The following is a 21,870-nucleotide window of genomic DNA, read 5'->3' as shown; positions in this document are numbered from 1 at the left end:
TGTTTACGAGTATCGCGTGCGCATTAGATAAGCGGCGCTGAATCGTCTGTAAAAAAAGTTTCCTTTTTTATTTATTTGTTTAATTTCTTTTATAATTCGTTTTAGATTTATTATAGTATTTGAATAGAGAACATTTGGTAATTCTTCAGATGATATAATTTTTGTTACTAAAGTTACTGTTTTTTGAGTTATAAAATGAATGACATGTAACGCTGTTAACTGAACCTAGCTCCGGACACACCAGATTTTTTTTTCATATGTCATGGGTTGATATGCATTGTTCATCTGTCCTGTTAAGTCTAAAACAAGAAATGGAAAAACGGAGGTATCACTGTAAATTCCAAACGGCTGAAGAAATTTTGTATATCCATTAAATTTTGATTCAAAAGGTTTACCAATTAAAAGTTCATTAAAACCTATCCCTCTGTCTGTATAGATTTGTTATCTCTCCAAATTATTTATTGGATCTAAAATACAGAGATACAGTTGTGCTATTAAGTCTACAGGAATACCAACTTATTCTATTATTCATTTGCATCCAGTACTCTGGAGTGCAAAATTCTACTAGGTAACCACAACTCTGCACCAGTTTAAAACAACCTTTTCTTGATTTACATGAAAAGGAAATTTTCTGTACATAATTTGTTTATGGATTAATTTTATTTTTATTAGTTCTCTATCTCTATACCATATTTTTTTCAAAAATAAATAAGTAATCATACTTTTTTCCTTGGCTTCTTAAAAAAGTAAATTACGATTATAATCATATTTTCAGAAGTGCAAATGAAGTACATATAGCTGACAATTTTATGAAAAGTAAATCAAATGGCAAGGTACATAAAGTACAGTTTATTAACCAATATACTGTGTATACAAATTCAGAAACTTTTGAACCATACCAATAGATACACAGACTAGATATTTTGAATTATTTTGTTCATCTTATTTAAAAAAAAAACCCTTATAAAACACGATCTCTCTTGAATATACAGTTTTAGCTCTTTCAAAAGAAGAAAAGTTTACATTTGAAGATATGTATTCTTTTCTTGATGAATTTAATCGCTACGAACTGTCTCAGAAAGTTTAAATCATTTAAACGAGCAAGATTTTCCTGCAGATATTTTATGATTGGCAACCCAAGTTTATACTTGACACATATATTTTTCAAAACATTTCACGTTTGAATTTTCATATATAATTTCTGTCAACTTATTCAAAGTGTTCTATATAGCAAAGAAATGGAGAATTATCACGATTTAACACAAAACTTACAGAATTTTGATAAGTTATCTAACGCACCACAAAAATGTTGTATTAGTGTTTCAACACTTTTAACAAAACAATATTTGAACATATTTAACATGCTTCAAAGTGACAACAATGGATTGCACAGTGATTTGTCACTCAGGATGTCCAAGTGTGACATCATTGCTTCAAGCTTCAATTTCTTCAACAATCTGGCAGGAACATGCTACAGGGAGCTTATATACATCATTGTGAACACCTCGTTCAGGACTCCAGGATAAGAAGCGCTGCAAAGTAAATTTCTGAACGCAAGTAGTCTTTATCCTGTTATCTGTGTAACTGCATGGTTCTCCACTTTCCCTGAAAAGCAGAATTAAAGTCACAGTTAAAATGGCGCTTTAAAATGGTGCACATTATAGAAATGTTTTACTATAATCTAATAACATCTTGTATTTCCTCATTAGCAATATGAGATAAAGATTTACCTTTTTCGGTACTGTTCGGTTTCGAGGGCCGTAAAAAAATTGCAGCGAAAATGTACGCGCAAAAGCGCCAAATCTAGCAAACGCGCCCATTTAACAGCGCGCCAAATCTAGCGTACGCGCTGATTTCAGATTCCGTAAGTTTATATAGTTCTACATTTCTTAACACGCCATTGAAATACTAGCTTAATTTCTGAATCCTTTTTTGATATCCTATGCATTTAACAATTTGCGAATTGCCCATGACGAAAAGTCGGCAATAGAATTTTGGGTAAAGTGCAGAATCACCCACTGCTTGAAGCGTTTTTAAGAATTGCACATACTCGGTATCCATGTACACATCGACCTATTTTTACTTTTAAAAAAAATCCTAGAATTGCACAAAAATGGCACTGCGCACACCCTTAACTTTATTTATGTACACATCGACCTATTTTCACTTAAAAAGTAAAAGAAAATTGACAAAAATCTAATTGTTTTTATCCTTGTAAAAAGCGGCGAACAAATAAGTGAGCGATTCTGCACTTTACCGAGAATATTTTCAAAGAACAGGCATCATTCATTATAGAAAATTACGTTTGAAGAACCAACGAGATGAAATTATGCTTTAGCGATAAGTCGGTAGCGAAATAGCGATGCAGGCATCCATTCAGTTAGGTTTAGCAATTTTTATATAAATTATAATAATGATTTGAAATAGTTATTTACTCTTATGCTTCCATTTAGTCATGTTAAGCCTTTTTCATATAAATTATAATAATAAAAATGTATTATATGACATTAACCTTTCATCTAAATTAAAACATCAATCTTAGATAGTTATTTACTATTATACTCAGGGATAAATAGAAGGGCTAGCTAGCAGTATAAAAATTCTTTCAGTTAGCATGCAAACAAAGAAATGATTAGAAATAAACGTGCATTAAATAAAAATAAAAATAAAATAAAATAAAATAAAATAAAATAAAAAAAAACTTGGAACTTAATGTTAAAAGAGTAGCACATTTTATCTATTATTTTAAAATTGAGTAAGCATTATTAAATTTTTTAATGGTTCAGTCTAAAATGCATAAAGCAGTAACATTGCCTCTTCCAAATTATAGCTATCTTTCACACACAGCTCATTTTAAACGCTGGTTCAAAAACGCTAATTTCAAAGCTGTGAATTATATTGTCGCGCTCAGTGTCATCATGGCTACGTCATCACTTCTCACTTTCTGCTTCAGGGGGAAAAGCTCTATGAGCTAGCCCTTCTCTTCTAAGTCCTGATTATACTTCCTTTCTTGCCGCAATTATTTTTGGCAGCATTGGCATTAACAATAGTTTGGCGATTTTTTACGGCCCTCGAAACAGAATAGTAAACCTTTTTCAATATAATCGTCTGCCTCTGTTTTGGTTTGATTAGAATGCAGAATAAGGTTGTTTTTTTTTTTTTTTTTTTTTTTTTTTTTTTTTTTTTTTAAATGGCTTGGAAGTTAAAGTAAGTGCACTTTCCAAAGAAAATATTTGTATAAAACAAATTGTAAAGGGATGTAAAAATCGAGGTTATTGCATTTCAAAGAAAGGTAGTTTTAGCCCAAGGTAGTTTTCTGGCTAATACCTTTTCTGGCCAAAGGTATTAGCCAGAAAAGCTGTTAATTTCGTTTTGACATTTTGTGGCGTTACACTATAAACGGCGTTTCTTTTTTCAAATTGTTGCCACCAAATATTAACGCTCTGTATTATATTTAAAATAATTAAATAATGAAGAATCTGTATGAATGTATGTATGTTTCTCGCATTGTGAAAGAACAACGGTACCTATCCAATTTTGAATAACGTACTTCTCCACCCGAATATACAAGGATCAAAAGGTTTCGTGAAGGCAGAGATTTAGTGCAAGAGGATCCCAGAGCTGATACCGATGCGTCGAGCGTGTGGAAAGATGAAGAATTTCTGCTGCACTATTGGATAGAGCCAGAGGTGATCTCACATTTGTGTCAAAGATTATTGTGATTTTTTGTTTTTGTTTTGTTTTGTTTCCGTGAGTCAGAAGGTGACTGAAAGGAAAGCTTCATCAAGATTATTACAGACATCCAAAACGGGGTGTGACAAATGAGCTTGCAAACATCGCAGCTGAAGATTTACCCACTTGCTTCCAAGACCTCCAGTAATGTTGGCAGTTGTGTATATATAGCTAAGGGGAATGTTTTGACAGCAGCTAGGATGATTACTTTATAAGGTATTTTACCCACCTTCTTGGCATGCCTTCCCGGTGTGGTGGTCTGCACGCTGGACGCGTATTCCAGAGGTCCGCGTTTCGATTCCCGGCGAAGGCGTTTACTCATTTTTCATCTTTTCTGCTTCCAAATAATCTAATGTTTCTATAAGTGGCGCCCGAACTAAAAGAGTGGTGGATGATGATTCTCCACACCCCTAAAAACACCAGTCGCCCTTTAAAAGAGAGCGTATATAAGGTACTTCTCTTACCTTCTTGGCATGCCTTCGTGGTGTGGTAGTTTACAAGATGGGCGGGTATTTCAGAGGTCCGCGGTTCGATTCCCGGCGAAGGCGTTGCTAATTTTTCATCTTGCCTGCTTCCAAAAATGCCTAATGTCTCAACAACTTAGTAAATGCAATTTTCTATTTTTTTTACCACCTTTGTCCTGGAACTTTTCTGACAAAATACGTAGAAAGGCCATTTCTATATTTGTTCCCTTTTTAGAATATTTAACTTGCTTTCATAATGTATAACAGTAAACCAGTAATTATATGATAATGATAAGAATGGGAGTGGTGTAGGTGGTGGATACGATAGTAGATGAGATAAGTAGTCAGAACATCATGTGCAATGAATGGTTTAATGTTTTTTGCTTCTATTACAAAGTAATACATATTCAATATTCTTACCTGCAAACTTCCAGTCTTACCGGCTGGATGAACCTTCCTCTTCCTATAGCTCTCTCCATGTTAACGATGACTTTCCATTTTCCCAAGACATTTTTGGCTCTTAGCGGCGTTCCATACTTGATATCTGATTTACAAATATAGTTTTCTTCAGTTTTAGTGTCTTCTTCGGAGCTATTTTGCCCTATAAGATTTATCTTCTCCAGCTGTTGGTCAGGCATTACCAAACGTTCCAGCAAGAAGGAATCAGAATTCAAAACGTACATAAGTTCTCGCCTAGAAAGAAACGGTACTAAAATGAAAACGGTGTTATGGCGGAAGTGAGTTTATATAGTTACAATACAGTAATTTATTGCTGCATAAATATAAAAATTTATGAAACATTATATTATGAAACATCGTGTTGGCATTTTGCGTCGATTCACTACAGACGTTGATTCACTTTTCAAATTGTTGCAACCCTATATTATCGCCTTGTATTATAGTTAAAGAAATTAAATCATGAAGAATCTGCATGAATGTATGTATGTTTCTTGCGTTGTGATGAAACAATGGTATCTAGAGCCATCAAAATTTGAATAACGTGATCTTCCATAGAATATGGGCATGCGGAAGCCCTAATTTGAATTAGAAATTTTTTTTTATTATCGATTTCATATTTTGTAACACTTCAACAAATTTTTGATTAATAAACTGAACGATTTCAAAGCGAGCAATGGCAATACTGCACGGGAGGAAAAAAGAAAAACATTTTTATCTCCAGCGCGCGAGACTGTATATCGGAAATTCCAAATTTATCTTGACGTATTTTTCCATGTTGTGCCAAGAATGATTCACTTGGCGAACTGCTTAATTTATAGCAACCTAGTTTCCTATCCTTTTTCTCATTGTAAACGAGCGGAAAAAAAAAGGTCATCCTTCATTATTTGAAATAATTTTAAGAAAGTGAGTAAACCACACTTGACGTTATTATCGGTTATAATAAATATGAAAAATTTCAAAACGCGCCAATGTGTAAATTCACGTATATTCTCGGAAATTTTGAATAAAATTACTATTTATTCAAAATTTCCGAGAACAAATTGCTCTACTTTTTTGAAGGTATACATAGAACTACATGTACTTTAAGATGACAGAAAAATGTTATAGGTTATAAATCATAATATATTTCGAAAAATTTATAAAAATTGTTTAAAAAATACAAATTAAAAAAATAAATCATAAAAAATGGATGAATTATATTTGTAATGAACCTAAATTTCGAATTCTCGGAGAAGGCATCAGGTAAAAAAGAGAAATTAATAAATATATATAAAATTAAACTAGCATCGAGGAGCTAACATTTTGAGAGTTACACTGGTTATCATAAATTAAGGAAAAATCGCAAAAATCACGATTACTTAAAAAGTTACATGTAGAATTTTATGAAACTTACCCACAATATACAACACACAGTAAGGTATTAAACAACATAAAAAGAAATTACCAGACAATTATGGTAGCATAGAAATTAGCACATGTATAAAATGAACAAATCGAAGATGTCAGTTTGCTATAGTAAAAGTATCTTCAATATGGCATATAATCGCCTCTAGAAGCAATACAGCACATTCAGCGATGTATGATGCTTTCAATTATGCGGTCTATCAGTTCCATAGGAAACGAGAACCATTGCTCTTGCAAAGCAGTTGCAAGCGCGGCAAGGGTCTAAGGTGGCGGATTGAGAGCAGCTAAACGTCTCCCTAAAGCATCCCAAACGTGCTCGATAGAATTCAAGCCCGGGGATCGAACTGGCCACTCCATGCGCATAATTGTTTCCTGTTGAAGATAATCATCTACGATACGAGCCTTGTGTGGTATTGCATTGTCGTCCTGTAACAGAAAAGCATCACCTATTGCCCCAGCATATGGGCGCACATAAGCATCAAGGATGTCATCTCTATATACATGAGCATTCACGGTTCCCCTTGGAAAAATATGTAGCTCTGTGCGTCCACCCAAAGAGATGCCGCCCCAAACACAGACACTACCTCTTCCGTATGCATCTTTCACGGATGTTTGACGGATAACGGCTTCCAGGTTCTCTCCATATCAAAAAATGCCTACTATCGCGTTCTAGACTAAACCTGGACTCATCCGTAAAGAGAATAGCCCTCCATTGCGCAGGCGTCCAGTGGACATGTTCGCGTGCCCACTGCAAACGGTCTTTCCTATGGCGTGACTTGAGCAGCACGCAAATGGTTGTTCGCCTCGCATAGAGACCACCTTCGTGAAGCCTTCTACGTACAGTTGAAGTGGACACCAACCTTTCGGTGGCTGCAGCAAGGGAGGATCTAAGAAGAGTCGGAGTAGAGGTTCTATTCCTGCGTGCACATAATGTCAAATATCGGTCATCGGCGCTCGTCGTAGCCTGTGGCTGTCCTTGGTTGAACCTCCTAGGTGCCGAATCTGTGATTTGAAATTGCCTCTAAAGTCTATGAACCACAGAAGGACTCACATTTAGCCATCTGGCCACTTCTGTTTGACTTTGTCCTGCCTCTAGTCTCCCAATGGCTCTCCATCGCAGTTCTGCAGGCAAATGATGCCTGGAGGTCATTGTTACGAATTGGTTATCTCAGATTTTTGATGTCACTATCACAGTGAAATATGTGGGCTTGCTCTCAAACACGGACTTTTATGCTCCTCGCCAATGACGTATTCCGAGTGCAGTGCCACTAATTTGCATATTGGATTTTACTCAGCTACTCTTACTTGGCAACATATTCAAATTTTACACGGTTTGGCTTATTTTTGAGGGAGTTATCGCTATTTTTGTGGTTTTTCCTTAATTTATGATATAAAACTACTCAAAAACTACTCGTGCGACTTTTACAAACTTTACTTTATTTTATTATTACTTTATTTTACTTTTTATTTTGTATATTACTTGGCAGTGGGGCATCATTTGGTCGTAGAATCCAAATATGGAAAATAATTGGCATGTCATTTCAGAAAAAGTCGGATTTTGTGTCAAAATACCTGTATTAGAACAATGGTAAATATAATCTATATCCTAAGTCGCGCTTTCGAGATATGAAAAACGGAAGTTGAATTTCGTTAATTGGCCGAAGACGACGGGAGATATAGAACTGTCTTTTTTTTTTTTTTTTTTTCGCAGTGTACCTCTCCACGGTGCATGCATAACAATAAAATCCACGACGAGCTGAACGCAGATCCAAAGTTTTTACTATAACACCAAATATAACCAAATAATTTCATAAAAAAATCTAGTTTAATTGGCAATAAATATATAAATATATATGACGCGCCGCGCAAACGGGTTAATGGTTCGTGACTCTGACTGTAGTGCCGAAAGACCTGGGTTCGAATTTTGGAGCAGGCATAGATGTATAAAATCCGTGCGGCATGGGGACACTCTAAATGTGCGGGGAACTGAAAGTCTCTTTGCAAAGTTGGTGGCAGGTGAACAGAGGTGGGAGACTCTTCGGACCCGTCCCTTTCGCGTAATGGCAGACCGCACATTGAGTTGAACAGTGTTAAACGAATGTCGCATACTGCGCATGCCCAGAAAACAATTTGGCGTAATTACTATGTTGGCGCGATTTGAAAAGAAGATAAATACGGTATATGGTAGATGTACCGCCATCTGTTTGTAAACAAATCTGGCGTTTAAACCTTCGTAGAGTATAATGTAAATGTAAATTAATTACTCTGTTAAAATACTATTTTTTGCTGTACTGCTCAAACAACTAGAAAGCTGAAATTATTGCGAAGTAATGTGAAGCAGTGTTTTCATTCAAAATGTAAAATATAATACCTATAAAATTCTGCACATTCCTTTGGAACTGTACAAATTTTCGTTCCGAAAAAGACTGAAATTTAGGATATATTAGTTGAAAATTTATTCATTATACTTTTAAGCAATAAAAACAATTTGGGATTTACCATACGTCCCATTCGTACATACATAAAGAAACACCGAGGAATATAACAAGTGCTTGCAAATAACACTGAAGAAATTTTACAATTCTTTAATAACGCTAGTTATTAAATTCTTTGAAATGAGAAAATAAAAGCGCGAATATATGCTAACAAACTAAGCGAGATACTCCAGTTTACAATTACTGAATTATAACATGTAAACAAATTACATTTAAATAACGAATTATTACGAACATATGTTAACAAATATTAAATGCACTGTTATTGACAAATTACAATGAAATATATATTAGAAAAATAAGCAAGTGAAATCGGTATGGACGTTAAAAATAACTAATAAGCAAAGTTCCACAACATTACAGTTTAAGCTAGCGTAGGGTTGCTTAGTCGCCAATATTTCTCCCCGCGCCATCAAGCATGCGCAGTAAGCGAAATTTGCTTAACATTGTTCAACTCAATGTGCGGTCTGCCATTACGCGTCCCTTTCCCCTTAAAATTGGGAGGGGGGACTGAGCAGTACCATACATTATTATTATTAATATTTACGTGTTCCGCCCTAAGGCACTACCCGGAAGAGAGGAATCCCGTAGTGGAAGACTTTATAAGTGAAACTGGCTCGTGAAAACCACGAAAACTCCCATGCAACCAGCCAGTTAGCGGGATTCGAACCTCGGACCGAAATACCAGTGTTCAGGGATTTTACCGCTCGGTTGCTGATGGTACTGTATAGGTGACTGTACCTATGTGGTGCTGCTCAAGGCTCATGTCAATGACAGGCGCATTTGATTCTTGCCACAATGAACAACGTGGGCTTGTGCTGATTATTGGCAGGGAAGTGAGATTGATAACAACAACAACAACATATATTAATTTAGAAGTCAAAACAACAAAAATGAGCGTTATATTTGTAAATTTTCGCACGACTAGTTTCGATGGTTTTCCCAAACCATCAGCCTCAGCTGCTAAAGCGAAAATGAACGAGATAAGCTATAGTGATTAAATAAAATAAGATAAGAAAAGCTGGACAAGGAGTTAAGCTACTGGCGTCATCTATTGATGAAACGTAATTTCATAAAAAATTCTAACATATTTTCCTTAAAGACTGAAGGCAAAGAGGGATTGGAATTGGGATCGTTAACTAGAACAGAATGATTTTTTTGAATGTAAAGCTCCTCAAGAAAATCTAATTCACCAATGGAAGATGTTTTCTGATTAATTTTGGCTGCAGAAAAATTGAAAGTATGGTTTTTGGACCAACAATGTTGGGCAACAGAGGACTTTCATGTTTCCGTTTCCCTAAGATATGCCTCATGTTTCTTAACACGAAATTTTAAGGCTCTCTTAGTTTGGCCAATGTAAATTAAACCACAAAGGCAAGGAGTCCTGTAAATACCCCATGAATTCATATCCGGAACGGGGTCTTTGAGTATGGAACTCGGAATTTTATTGATAGAAGAATAAACGACCCGAAAGTTAAATGTCTTTAAAATACATGCAGTTTTATAGAAAATTGATGGAAAGAAAGGAAAGGCAACAAAATTCTTATAATATCCTAAAACGAGAGTGTGCCTTTTGGTGCGTTGAGGTGAGAATTTTTTAATGCTTGATTAATAATGTTGGGTATAAAGCCCCTGTCAATAGCTACTAAGTAATTTAGTTCTTGATCAAGAGCCAGTTTGGATATATATATGATGTAAATAATGTAAAACGCCCCATGACAATTGTTAATGGACATATTACTTTACTAATATTAGTTTGTCTTGGTTTGTCTTCAGTGAATGTTTATTATTCAATTATGTATCTGCGTCTACTCTCCGAAGAAACTCTTTGTGAATATTCTTTTGGAGATTTTATGGATTTCTGATATCGAACATTCTTTTAATAGATATAAATCTCAATGACAAGTTTTTTTCGACAGGGATAGCTTTTCGGGCAGAGGCGCCTTGGTGTCGCATTATCCTGCTCCGGTATTTTTATGAATACATACATTTATTATTAAATTTTTATTTTCGAGCAATGAATGATAAGGATTTTTTGCCTTCGGGTTACATTTTAGTTTTCACTAGTAAAATACAGTTCTTCATCTCTACTGTATAGTGAAAGCTACTCGGATGAAAATAATTGCGATTTCTGATAGTTTTGAACCGTATCGTTATGAACGGAACTGAAAATATATAATATCATTTATGAGACGAATGGCAACGATGTTAATTGCTGGCATGGAGAATGATAATATTCTTCCAAACTTGCCTCCAGCACAGGAAGGCATGCGATAAGAAATTTGCTTAATAGCTATTAGAATTAAATAAAACAAAAATATTTTTAAAATTATTTAATTGACTTGCTTGAACAATAGTTGTTCTAGGGAAAAAAAAAAGAAGTACATTTAACGATTTTAATGAATCCAAGTGGTAAAATTTCACAATCCCAGCTAGTTATTAATAATAATACAGATGAAGAACTGCGTTTATGTTTTTCAGTCGCTTAATTTGTTAATGAATAACAGACAGAGTAAATTTGAAAGAAAAATATCTTACGCTTTATCGAATGGCAGCACAACAACGCGTGGAAGATAAAAATATTCTATTTCGAGTAGTGGTAACTTAGATTTCTGAGTTCGTTGACTAAATAGGAAAGACAAATATTTTACATCTTACCCAGCATCAACTTATTTCTTTCACATCGCTAATAAAAATTTCATTACGTTCACTCAAAACATTGTAAATAAATAACAAATTCAAAAATCGGCTGCGTAGAGAAATATATGTGTTCAAAATCTATTTGTTCTTGGTGCCACCAGTTTGCCACAATACAGGCATGTTCCTTCTTTTATAACAGAGATAATATGATTTTTATAATTTAATTATTTGTAATCCATTTCGAACTCGTATACAATGTGATTCCCAAATTTCGAGAGTAAAAAATTTGCTAAAATTTCTTGGCTTATACAGAAAATCGAAAATGCACGGCAGTTATAAATTTTTTATAATTGAAAGTTATCATCGCGCTTTAGAAGTTAAGTTTCTTATAATAAACATACAATAAAAGATAATTGGTAAATAAAAGATAAAATAACTATATAAATGTGAAAGGAAAAAAAATCTGAAAGCCTTTAGATTTTTACATTACGCCCAAAGGGACATTTTTTTTTTTTTTTTTTTTTTTTTTTTTTTTTTTTTTTTACGTTTTCTAGGTTACCTTTATTTATTAAATATAATGTTCTTCGAACTTAAACCATAAAATTTAATTCAGCAGCAATATTGCAAAATAATTTTAAAATGCGTGTAACTTTAGATTTTCCGATACACAATCTCGCACGCTGGAGCTAATTTTTTTTTTTTTCGTACAGTGTTGCCATTGCTCGCTTTGAAATCGTTGAGTTCGTTAAAGGTTCGTTCGTTAACAAAAATTCGTTAAAGGTTTACAAAATATGAAATAGATAAGAAAACAAATTCCAAATTCCAAATTTGGGGTTCCAGATGTCCATATTCGGGTGGAAACGTACATTATTAAAAATTGGATGGCTCTAGGTACCGTTGTTTTATCACAATGCGAGAAACATACATACATTCATGAAGATTTTTCATTATATAATTTCTTTAAATATAATATAAGGCTATAATATTTGGTGGCAACAGTTTGAAAAGTGAACAGACATTTAGAGTTATTAACGCAAAATGCCAAAACGAAATTAATAGCCATTTCTGGGCAAACGCCTTTTGGCCTAAAAAGAAAACCTAATATCGTCGTAAATAATACAAAACCTTCAAAAGATTACATTACTTACATCTGGCAACATAAATAAAAGTGCCGTTCGTTTATGTTTCAGACGTACCTTTTTTAGCTACCGTATTTAAACAGACGTTTTCTCAAGTGTCTTTTAAAGAGGATGGCTTTCAAAGGGTTGCGAAAAAAAAAAAAAAAAAATCCTTTCAGGTATTGCCACAGAAATCATAGAAGCGAAACGGGGGGGGGGAGGAAGAAAGTAATGATGCAATTTTTCTGGGCCTTTATGTGAAGCATGTCAGCAGTTCTTGCGTAGACATTATTTATTCCTTTTCTCATTTCATATCATTCATTTAATGGTAGGTAAATCACAAAAGTTAAGTATGTTTGGAGTGAAATGCATTTAGAAATACTACATCGTTAATGCTACAGAATTGCAGAAACTGTTTGTTTGTCAACCCTCCTGCAAATAATTTTCTGTACCATGTAAAATAAAAAAATCTGATGTGTACACCACATGAATTCCTTATACGTATATTAAATTATATGCATTTATTCCTGCATTTCATTTAAACTTATTTCCTCTAATTTCATTAGAGATATATTTCTCGTTCAAACAACTCAGTTCGCAACAAGGCAAAAATACATAAAAAACCTCAAAATATTTTGATTAAAAATTGAAAAATATAAAACATGAATACAGTTAAAGCAATTTAAATAACAACTTTTACAATTAAAATTAGAGTTTCTAAGCAAAAACAAGCAATTCGGCCAGCAGGCAAGAAGACAGATTTTTCGGTGCACAAAACTGAACGTTTACTTTTGGTCTCACTAGGCAAAAAAAACACTGAAGTCACAGAAAGTGACTTAATTTGTTGTGGGCGATACGCTGAGTCAATATATGACATAATTTAATAACTTAAATGATAATTCCAGAATGGTTTAAGCATGGTTTAATTTGCAATATTAAAACAAGATGTTATCTTTGTTGCTGCGAAGCTTAGTTTCTTTAGCTTGGCAACAAATCCACTATTCTGCTGAATTTCAAGTGTAAACAAATATGGCTGCTATGGTGAAAAAAAATGGTCTTAGCCGCACTTAAACAACTTTTAAATTGTTGATAATTATACAACTATTGTATGCAGTTTAACTAAATTCATAAAAACCTTAACCGGAAGATACGAACAACACAATTCAATAATTTTTAAGGCAAAAAATGCACAATTTACCAACATATAAGAATAAAAAAAACTGAGCTCCCCGAGCCGAGTAACAGAATGGGTGTATATTTGAATTTAATAAACATTCTATTCGTATAAAGCTAATATAAATTTAATATATAATGAAGCAATTTTAATTGCAAAAATAAAAAATAAGGTGCGGCCGATTGCCACTAAAAAGGGAGGTGCACAACTACATGTTATAGCCATCTTACATACAAAATTCCAATGTTCTGAGGCTACCCATTTTTGAGTTATGCGAGATACATACATACGTACGTACGTACAGACGGCACGAAAAAAAATCTTTTCTGAATCCATTTTAAATCCGTTTTTTTAATTCGTTTGGGGAAAAAAGAGTCTTTTATTCTGTCTGTACCGACATCACGAACAAACATCGTTAAATTGCATTCGATAGCGGTCAAAATGGATATTTTCTTTAAAATATGGTACCCAGAATTTTTCGTGTTTACAGTACTTTTCTTTACTTGGTGCAATGAAGTGAAAAGAGTCGATGGAAGAAAAAGGTTGGGAATCACTGGCTTACAATATTTGTGTTACTGCATTTAAACTCTCACTAAAGAAGGATTTTGTGATAATTCATAATCCATCAAGACAAAATTCTGAAATCATACAACTACGAAGTTTCAGTTCTAATTTTTTATACCAAACTTCTAGAAAACAGCCAAACGATAACTGACAGAATTTATTACTTTGATATCTCAACTTCTTTTCCCAAAATATCGTCTGCACAGCTAATGCTTTCTATGCATTTAATCATTTGCTTTGAAACAGTGAACTCTTACTGACGTAGATTCGAAATCAGAGCAATAAATCTTTGCTGGAAAGTGGAGAAAAGTGCTAATTTTTTCGAGTAAATTGTGACTGGAGAAAATGAAACTTGGTGCTTTGTTTATGATGCTGATACAAAAGGACATGTGCTTGGATTGGAGGAGATTCATCATGACACAGAGACTTCTATTTCATAAATCTCGAGTGAAGAAGTGTTGTTGACCTTTTTTTGATTGGAAAGCGATTGGAAATAATGAATTTGTTCATGAGAGACAAGCGATGGACTTCATATTTTATAAAGGTATAATGGATGTAGTTCTGAGCAGAAATCAGTGCGTTAGGCTTACGAATACAGTTCATTCTCTCCACGCAGTTCTAGCAAGCAAAAGTGTCGCAGTTATATGCCATTCTTCTTATTCTTCAGATTTGTCATATGTAGACTACATTCTTATCCCTACTTTTTATAACTAGAGACTTAATATTCTGAAAAGTGAGTTGGGCAGTATAAACATACGAAGCATTGTATGGACTTGCAAGAACTGTGCATTGAAGACTTAAAGAGCAAAAACGTCCTGTTTATTAACAACAACGTGCAGTCGTTACTTAGACTTAAAAAGAATTGCATACTGAAGACTAAAAAGTAAGCATGTTCTTTTTATTCCCACCTTTTTTTTGGTAAAATGCTAATCCTTAAAGCTTTATAGTACTGTGCATACTATTCAATACTGAACTATATGCTTGCTTACTTCAAAATTCTTTAAAATATTACCTTTAAAATTTTAGATGCATTTTGCAGATACAAAGCTCTGCAAAATAACATGTCTAACATGTAATTTTGCACTAAATCCTCAAGTGCAATTTCTCTCAAAAAATAACGCTTGCTTGCCGTATTTGATGATATTGTGGGAATACAGCGCAAAGATGAAGAACCCACTAAACAATGAAATCAATTTTTCTAGCTTGGTTGCAATTTTTCCAAAAATTTTCCTTTCATTTTACTTCCTTGAACGAAGTAAAGGAAGTCTCGAAAATGTTCGGTACCATATTTCAACGAAAATATCTATTTCAACCTCCATCGAAATCATTTAAACGATATTTTTGAGTGGCATCTGTACGTACGGATAGAATAAAGGAGTGTTTTTGCCAAAAAGGATTGTAAAATGGATTCAGAAGACATTTTTTCTTGACGTCTGTACGTACATATGTATGTATCTCACATAACTCGAGAACGAGTAGCCGTAGAACGTTGAAATTTTTCATATGGGGCTACTGTAACATGCAATTGTTCACCTCCTTTTTCGTTGCAATTGGCTGCACCAATTGTATATAAATAATATTCCCACTATGTTATCTGGCTCGATGAACTTAGTTTTTTTATTCTTAGTAATTGTTGGTAAATTGTGCATTTTTTGCTTTAAAAGTGATTGAATTATGTAGTTTTTATGTTCCGGTTAAAGTTTTTGTGCCTTTAGTTAATTTGCGCGTAATCTTTGTAGAATTATCAACAATTTAAAAGTTGTTTAAGTTCCACTAGGCCTAACGACGGCGCCATTTGTTTACATTTGAGACTCGGTAGAATAGTAAATTAAGTCAGTTTCTGCATCGTCAATGTTTTTTTGCCGAGTGGAATCAAAAGTAAACTTTCAGTTTTGTGCACCGAAATATCTGCCTTCTTGCCCGCTGGCCGAATTGCTTGTTTTTGCGTGCAGACTGTAATTTCAATTGTAAAAATAGTTTTTTTAATTGTTTTGACTGTATTTGGTGTTTTATATTTTTCTGTATTTTACAATTTTAAATTAAATGTTTTGAGGTTTTATTTATTTTTGCTTTGCCGCGAAGTGAGAACTGAATTAACTGAATGAGAAATATACTCTAATGAAATTCGAGGAAATAAGTTTAAATGAAATGCAGCAAAAAATGTGTATAATTTAATAGGCCATAAAAAGGAAGTCATGTATCGTGGGCATCGGATTTTTCTGTGTTTAATTTTCGACAGATTTAGTCATCATTTTAAATAATTAAATTTTTTTTTTTTTAAGTCGAAAGAAATTTTTGAAATTGAAACAATTGTTTTTCATCTGAAATATTCCGGAATATATTAACACACGCTGAATTTTACTATTGTTTCATTTATTATTTTCAGATTTTTGTGCATCTTATTTATTTGCTACTTACAAACAGATTTTGTCACTATTTTTCCGATTTAAAAAAGCGACGAATCTCACTGCCATTACAAAATGTTTGCTTAATTAATAATTTGTAACATTCAGTTTTTAATTTGCGTTCATTTTAAATGAAACTATTGAATGTACTGCTAAAGATAAATAACATATTCTGCATGTTTGAGGAGCAAATTAAGCTGAATAAAAATCATAATAAATAGCCTTTTATAAATAGGTATTTTTCGATTAAGAAGGCTCTACAAATATGAATTTTAGAGCAGTAATTAACTAGAGATGCAAAGGGCTACCTAAACAATATTTACAACTTCATAAAAAGAATGGCAAATGCAGAAATTCACAAAGATCGTAGGTAATTTTTCGAACGGATACGATGCTTCAAATCTGGTTGCAACTGAAAGAATTCAAACAAATGAGCTCTTGGCACCAGAAAAGAATAGCTATCATAAAAAGTTTGGTTTGATTTGTTTGATTACTCTAGGTCTATTTGCCTTCGTGGAGGACGTTCTAAGGGAAACTGGTTAGTATTCACGTTACACGTGTGGAAAAGCACGAAAGCGCCCACACAGCCAGCCCATTCGCCTAGAAGCCAATCCAGGTCGGACTACCAGTGATCCACTCGGTCGTTGATAGGCCTACTGCCAGAAAAGGAATGTGAGAAACTTCGCTGAACACTGGTAGTTTGCCCTGGATTATTATTCCGGCGGTCGGGCTGGTTTCGTGGGCGTTTTCGTCGTTTTTCCCATGTGCAAAGTGTAAACGAACATCCCTTCTCTTAGGCAGATAGCCGTGGAGGGCTTTACCATAATTCAATAAACCAAACCAATCCTGTAAACCTTTTTTTTTTTTGCGATTATATTTTTCATTACAGCATCATTTTGGTATTTCGGCATTAGTAAAATATAGTTTCATTTTGTGGCTTTCCGAACAAAATCTTTAAATACGCATGATACCTTTGTCTCGGAAAAATTCATTTGCGATTCTCTGTCATTTGGAAATCGACGAACTGCATAATCCGTTTTGTTTTTTACTTTAAAAAAGTTTGGTGTCAAAAAACAGCGAAAACTATAATGCGACAACTCATTTGCTTGATCTCCGTGAAAAAGAAGTTTAGATATCGTAAGAAATGAAAATTTTGATATTAGTTTATATTCCTTAGGATGAACTCATCGATTGGAACACTTTCACGCGTTAACCTGGAACATACCAAGAATATACAAGAGGATAATGAATTGCAAAATTACTGGATCGATGTTCATTCTTCTCGCCTTTTCACAATGATATCATCATGTGTAAAGTGTATATGAGACAGTTCCTCTTAGAAAGTCCTCCACGAAGGCATACCTCCCTTTTGGCAGATAGCCCCCAGTGCTTTGCCAAAATTAAATAAACCAAACTAAATCAAACCTAATCATTATTTATTTATGTTATTTATTGGTAATTTTAGTTAAAAAGGCGCCAAACGCCAAATGTGGTAACTCGTCAACTCATGAGCTATGCAATGACGTCATTGTGGTCTAGTTCGGCTTCTTTAATTATGGGAAAGCACTCGAGGATATCTTCCAAAGGGAAGGTATGCCTTCGTGGAGGACTTTAAAAGAGGAAACTGTCTCGTATACACGTTACACATGGGAGAAATCACGAGAACGCCCATTCAGCCATTCCGGTTTGCGGGATTCGAACCTTGGACGAAACTACCAGTGTTCAGCGAATTTACCGCCTGTCCGTTGGTGGGCGCTCTTTAAGGAAGTTGCTTTAAACAAATCCCAAGTACACTCTTCACAAACATTTCTATATGTCCCATTCTTCTGGGCAAATTGACGTAATTTAAATTGCGTTTTTCATGCTTCGGAAGCCCGATGTAGTGTATATATAGTAGATTTACAAATAGCATTGTTCTAACATGGGTATTCACACAAAATCTAACGTTTTCTGAAATGCCATATCGAATGTTTTCCGATTCTGCGACTCAAATTATGCCTAAATATTAAATTTTGCAAAATTCGGTGAGAAACGTACCGAGAAATTTAAACATTTATCTTGCACCTTTTCGATTTGTGTCAAGAATAATTCATCTGCCAAAATTCTTAATTTATGGCAACCTATTTTCCTTTTCCTTTCGTTGTGCACGAGCAGAAAGAAAGGTACATCGTTCATTCTTTTAAATCATTTTAAGAAAGTGCGTAAAAAACACACTTTGCGTTATTACCGCTTATAAAAAATATGCCAAATTTCAAAACGCTCCAATACGTAAATTCAGGTATATGTTAGGAAATTTTGTATAAAAAGGTCCAACGTTTTGCAAGTATGCTTAGAAATATATTTATTTTAAGATGATGACGAAATTTTTACAGTTTATAACGCAAGTATTCGAGAGGACCAGGCTCGAGTCTCAGCTAGGGCATTTCATCTTTGAAAAAATCCTAATATCTCTACAACTTTCATGTTGTAATTTCATACGTATCATTTTGTTGGGAATGTTTCATCACTCAAATGGCCATTCTTATTGCGTATTTTATTAGGTTCTAATTTTTTTTTATCAATGCTCTTCATGCTTTTAACAAAATCCGTCAGTTATCATGTTGACTTAGAAAAATTTTTATGTCTATTACTTAACCCAAATATAACAAATAACAGCTAATTATAGACAGTAAGTCTTTTATAACTGTTCTGAGTTAACTGTTTATATTTTGCTTAAGATGGTTACCCTCGGCTCAAATTTTCGTTGCCAGTTTTAGAAAAAAAAAATGAAAAGCGCCGTGTATTGAGAGGCAATTCATTATTCCGCACGAGCAGTAAGATTAAATTAAATAAAAGCACCGTTTAAAAGCTCTCAAGTTGTTACTCATCCATTAACTTACCCTCTTCAGTTTTAAAAGGATGTTACCTGTACCAATGGTGGATTCTTTGCACACTTACCGTTTATTTCTCCTTTTTTTACTTGTTTTTCATTTGCACTAATTTTAAATGATCTTTAAGTGAAAGGCTTAAAGCATCTGAGACGGTGTTTAGAATAATTAGTGCTAATTAAAGAAACTGAACTATATTGGGATATATATAGATCACGTGCTTGTGACGTGACCATTATGGAAAAGCGGGGTCTTGTTATTTCAAAACAAGAACTTATAAGATATTTTCTTCCTATTTCCAGGGCCCACCAGCGGCCGAGCGGTAAAGTCGCTGAACACTGGTAGTTCGGTCCGAGGTTCGAATCCCGCGAACGGGCTGGCTGCATGGGCGTTTTCGTGGTTTTCCCCATATGTAACGCGTATACGAGCCAGTTTCCCTTAGAAAGTCCTCCACGAAGGCATCCCTCCTCTTAGGCAGATAGCCCTCGAGGCTTTGTCATAATCACACACACACACACTTCCTATTTCCAGCATGCCTACGTGGTGGAACGGTTACCACGGCGCGTAATCGAGAGGTCTAGGTTCAAGTTTCGGCAAGGGCATTGCTCATTTTTCACGTCTCTTGCTTCCAAATAACCTAATAAAGTCATCTTTTTACATATAAGTTTATACAATAGACTACAAATAGTTTATAAATTGATTTTCAATCAATAAGCGCTTCTCGGATTAATCAAATATTTATTACTTCCTTGTACGAAGTAAAAAGGAAGTATTGTAATCGCGAAAAGTTTCAGGCAGCATATTTCAACGAAAATATCCATTTTGACCGCTATCGAATGCAATTTAGCGATGTTTTTGCGTAACATCTGTACATAAGGGCAAAATAAAACACTCTTTTGCTCCAAAAAAGTTATAAAACTGCTTTAAAATGAATTCTGAAGAGAAATTTTTCGTGGCGTCTGTACGAACATATGTACGTACGTACATATGTACGTATCTCGCATAACTCAAAAACGAATAGCCTCAGAACGTTGAAATTTTGTATATAGGACTGCTTTAACATGCAGATGTGCACCTCGTATTTTGGTCGCAATCGGCAGCACCAACGTATATAAATATATTTATATATATATATACGTTGGTGCTGCCGATTGCGGCAAATAGCTCATCACTATTTATTTTCGTTTTTATTTTGATTTTAATTTTGATTTTAGTCTAGATTTAGGAAGTTTAGGTATTGTTTAACATATTTTAACACCTTAATGTGTCATTCTGTGCGGACGCGTCGGGAAATTGGAACAGAGAATTGAGACTATTAAAATTTCCAAGACACTTTGTCTAAATTTTTAAAAAAATTTTTAGCGAAAAAGTTTCAATTGTCTGTTTCGGCGAAACGCGTAATGGGGTTAGCTTGATTCGACGTTCAAATAATTGAAATTTCCCTTGAAAAGCCAGTTTGGAAGTCGAATTGGGCTAATTTACCATTTTCCGCTTACTTTTTATCTGTTTCTGTTTTTTTTTTAATGTTTTACATGTCTAATGGTTTGATTTTCATATGTATTAATTTTTTTAAAACGTGTTGAACCTTTTGGAGCAGCAGCTCTTGGTAACTTTTAGGCAAGCTTACTACAATTTTTATATTTTATATATATATATATATATCCACTCTGTTACCCGGCTCAGTGATCTCAGTTTCTTTACTCTTATATTTTGTAAATTGTACATTTTTTTCTTTAAAAATGATTGAATTATGTTGTTCTTATCTTCCGCTTAAGGTTTTTATTTAGTAAATCTACAAGTATTTAGTAAATCTACAAGTTTACCTTTAGTAAATCTACAAGCAGTATTTGTACAATTATCAACAATTTAAAAGCTGTTTAAGTGCGTTTAAGCCTAATTTTTAAATAACATGGCGGACATGTTTGTTTACATTTGAAACAGTAGAATAGTAGATTTGTTGCCAATCTAGAGAGACTGAGCTTCGCAACAACAAAGATGACGCCTTCATTTATTATTGCGAATGAAAATCATGCTTAATCCTTTTGAGAATGTTTTTCGAGGAAATAAGTGTTTAAGATTGACTTCGTAATTTTAATACAGATATTTTGAGTTTTTATGTATTTTTGCCTTGTCGGGAAGTGAGAACTGAATTAATTGAATGAGAAATACTGAATCGCCTGTGAAAAACTGTTTCTTTTTTGTTTTGTTAGCTTAATTTCTTTTATACATCGTTCTAGATTTATTATAGTATTTGAATAGAACATGTGGCAACGATTAGATATTTCTATTCTTTAAATGATATAAATTTTGTGCATTATGAGTTATAATATGAACGAAATATAACACTGTTATGTGAATAGCGCCAGAGTGTCGCTATGGTAAACAAATACTAGAGTGAATTTTAAACAGTGCATTTATTCTATTGTGGTTTATGCGCTATCGACGAAGTAGATTTAGTTCAATCCAATAAGTTTAAATGAAATGCAAGAAAAAGTGCTTATAATTTAATATTCCTTACAAGGAAGTCATGTGGTGTACACATCAGATT

The 21,870-nt window shown here is 33.9% G+C and overlaps 1 protein-coding gene across 1 annotated transcript in view; it reads right to left on the bottom strand.

The window, feature by feature from the left end:
- Positions 1-821: 821 nt before the first annotated feature.
- LOC118197576 (uncharacterized) overlaps positions 822-21,870 on the bottom strand; it is a 138,955-nt gene continuing 117,906 nt past the window's right edge. The window contains exons 4-5 of the mRNA XM_035369107.2: positions 4,617-4,889; positions 822-1,605 (exon numbers count right to left, since the gene is read on the bottom strand). Of these exons, the coding sequence (XP_035224998.1) occupies positions 1,434-1,605; positions 4,617-4,889 (445 nt within the window). The 3' untranslated portion in view covers positions 822-1,433. The remainder of the gene's footprint in view (positions 1,606-4,616; positions 4,890-21,870) is intronic.

This window comes from Stegodyphus dumicola, chromosome 7 (assembly GCF_044657685.1).
Source record: "Stegodyphus dumicola isolate Sdum_Otavi_A_Nest chromosome 7, ASM4465768v1".
NCBI classification, from domain to species: Eukaryota; Metazoa; Arthropoda; class Arachnida; order Araneae; family Eresidae; genus Stegodyphus; species Stegodyphus dumicola.
The sequence above is the reverse complement of the archived record's forward strand: the minus strand, read 5'-3'. Positions and strand labels throughout refer to the sequence as shown.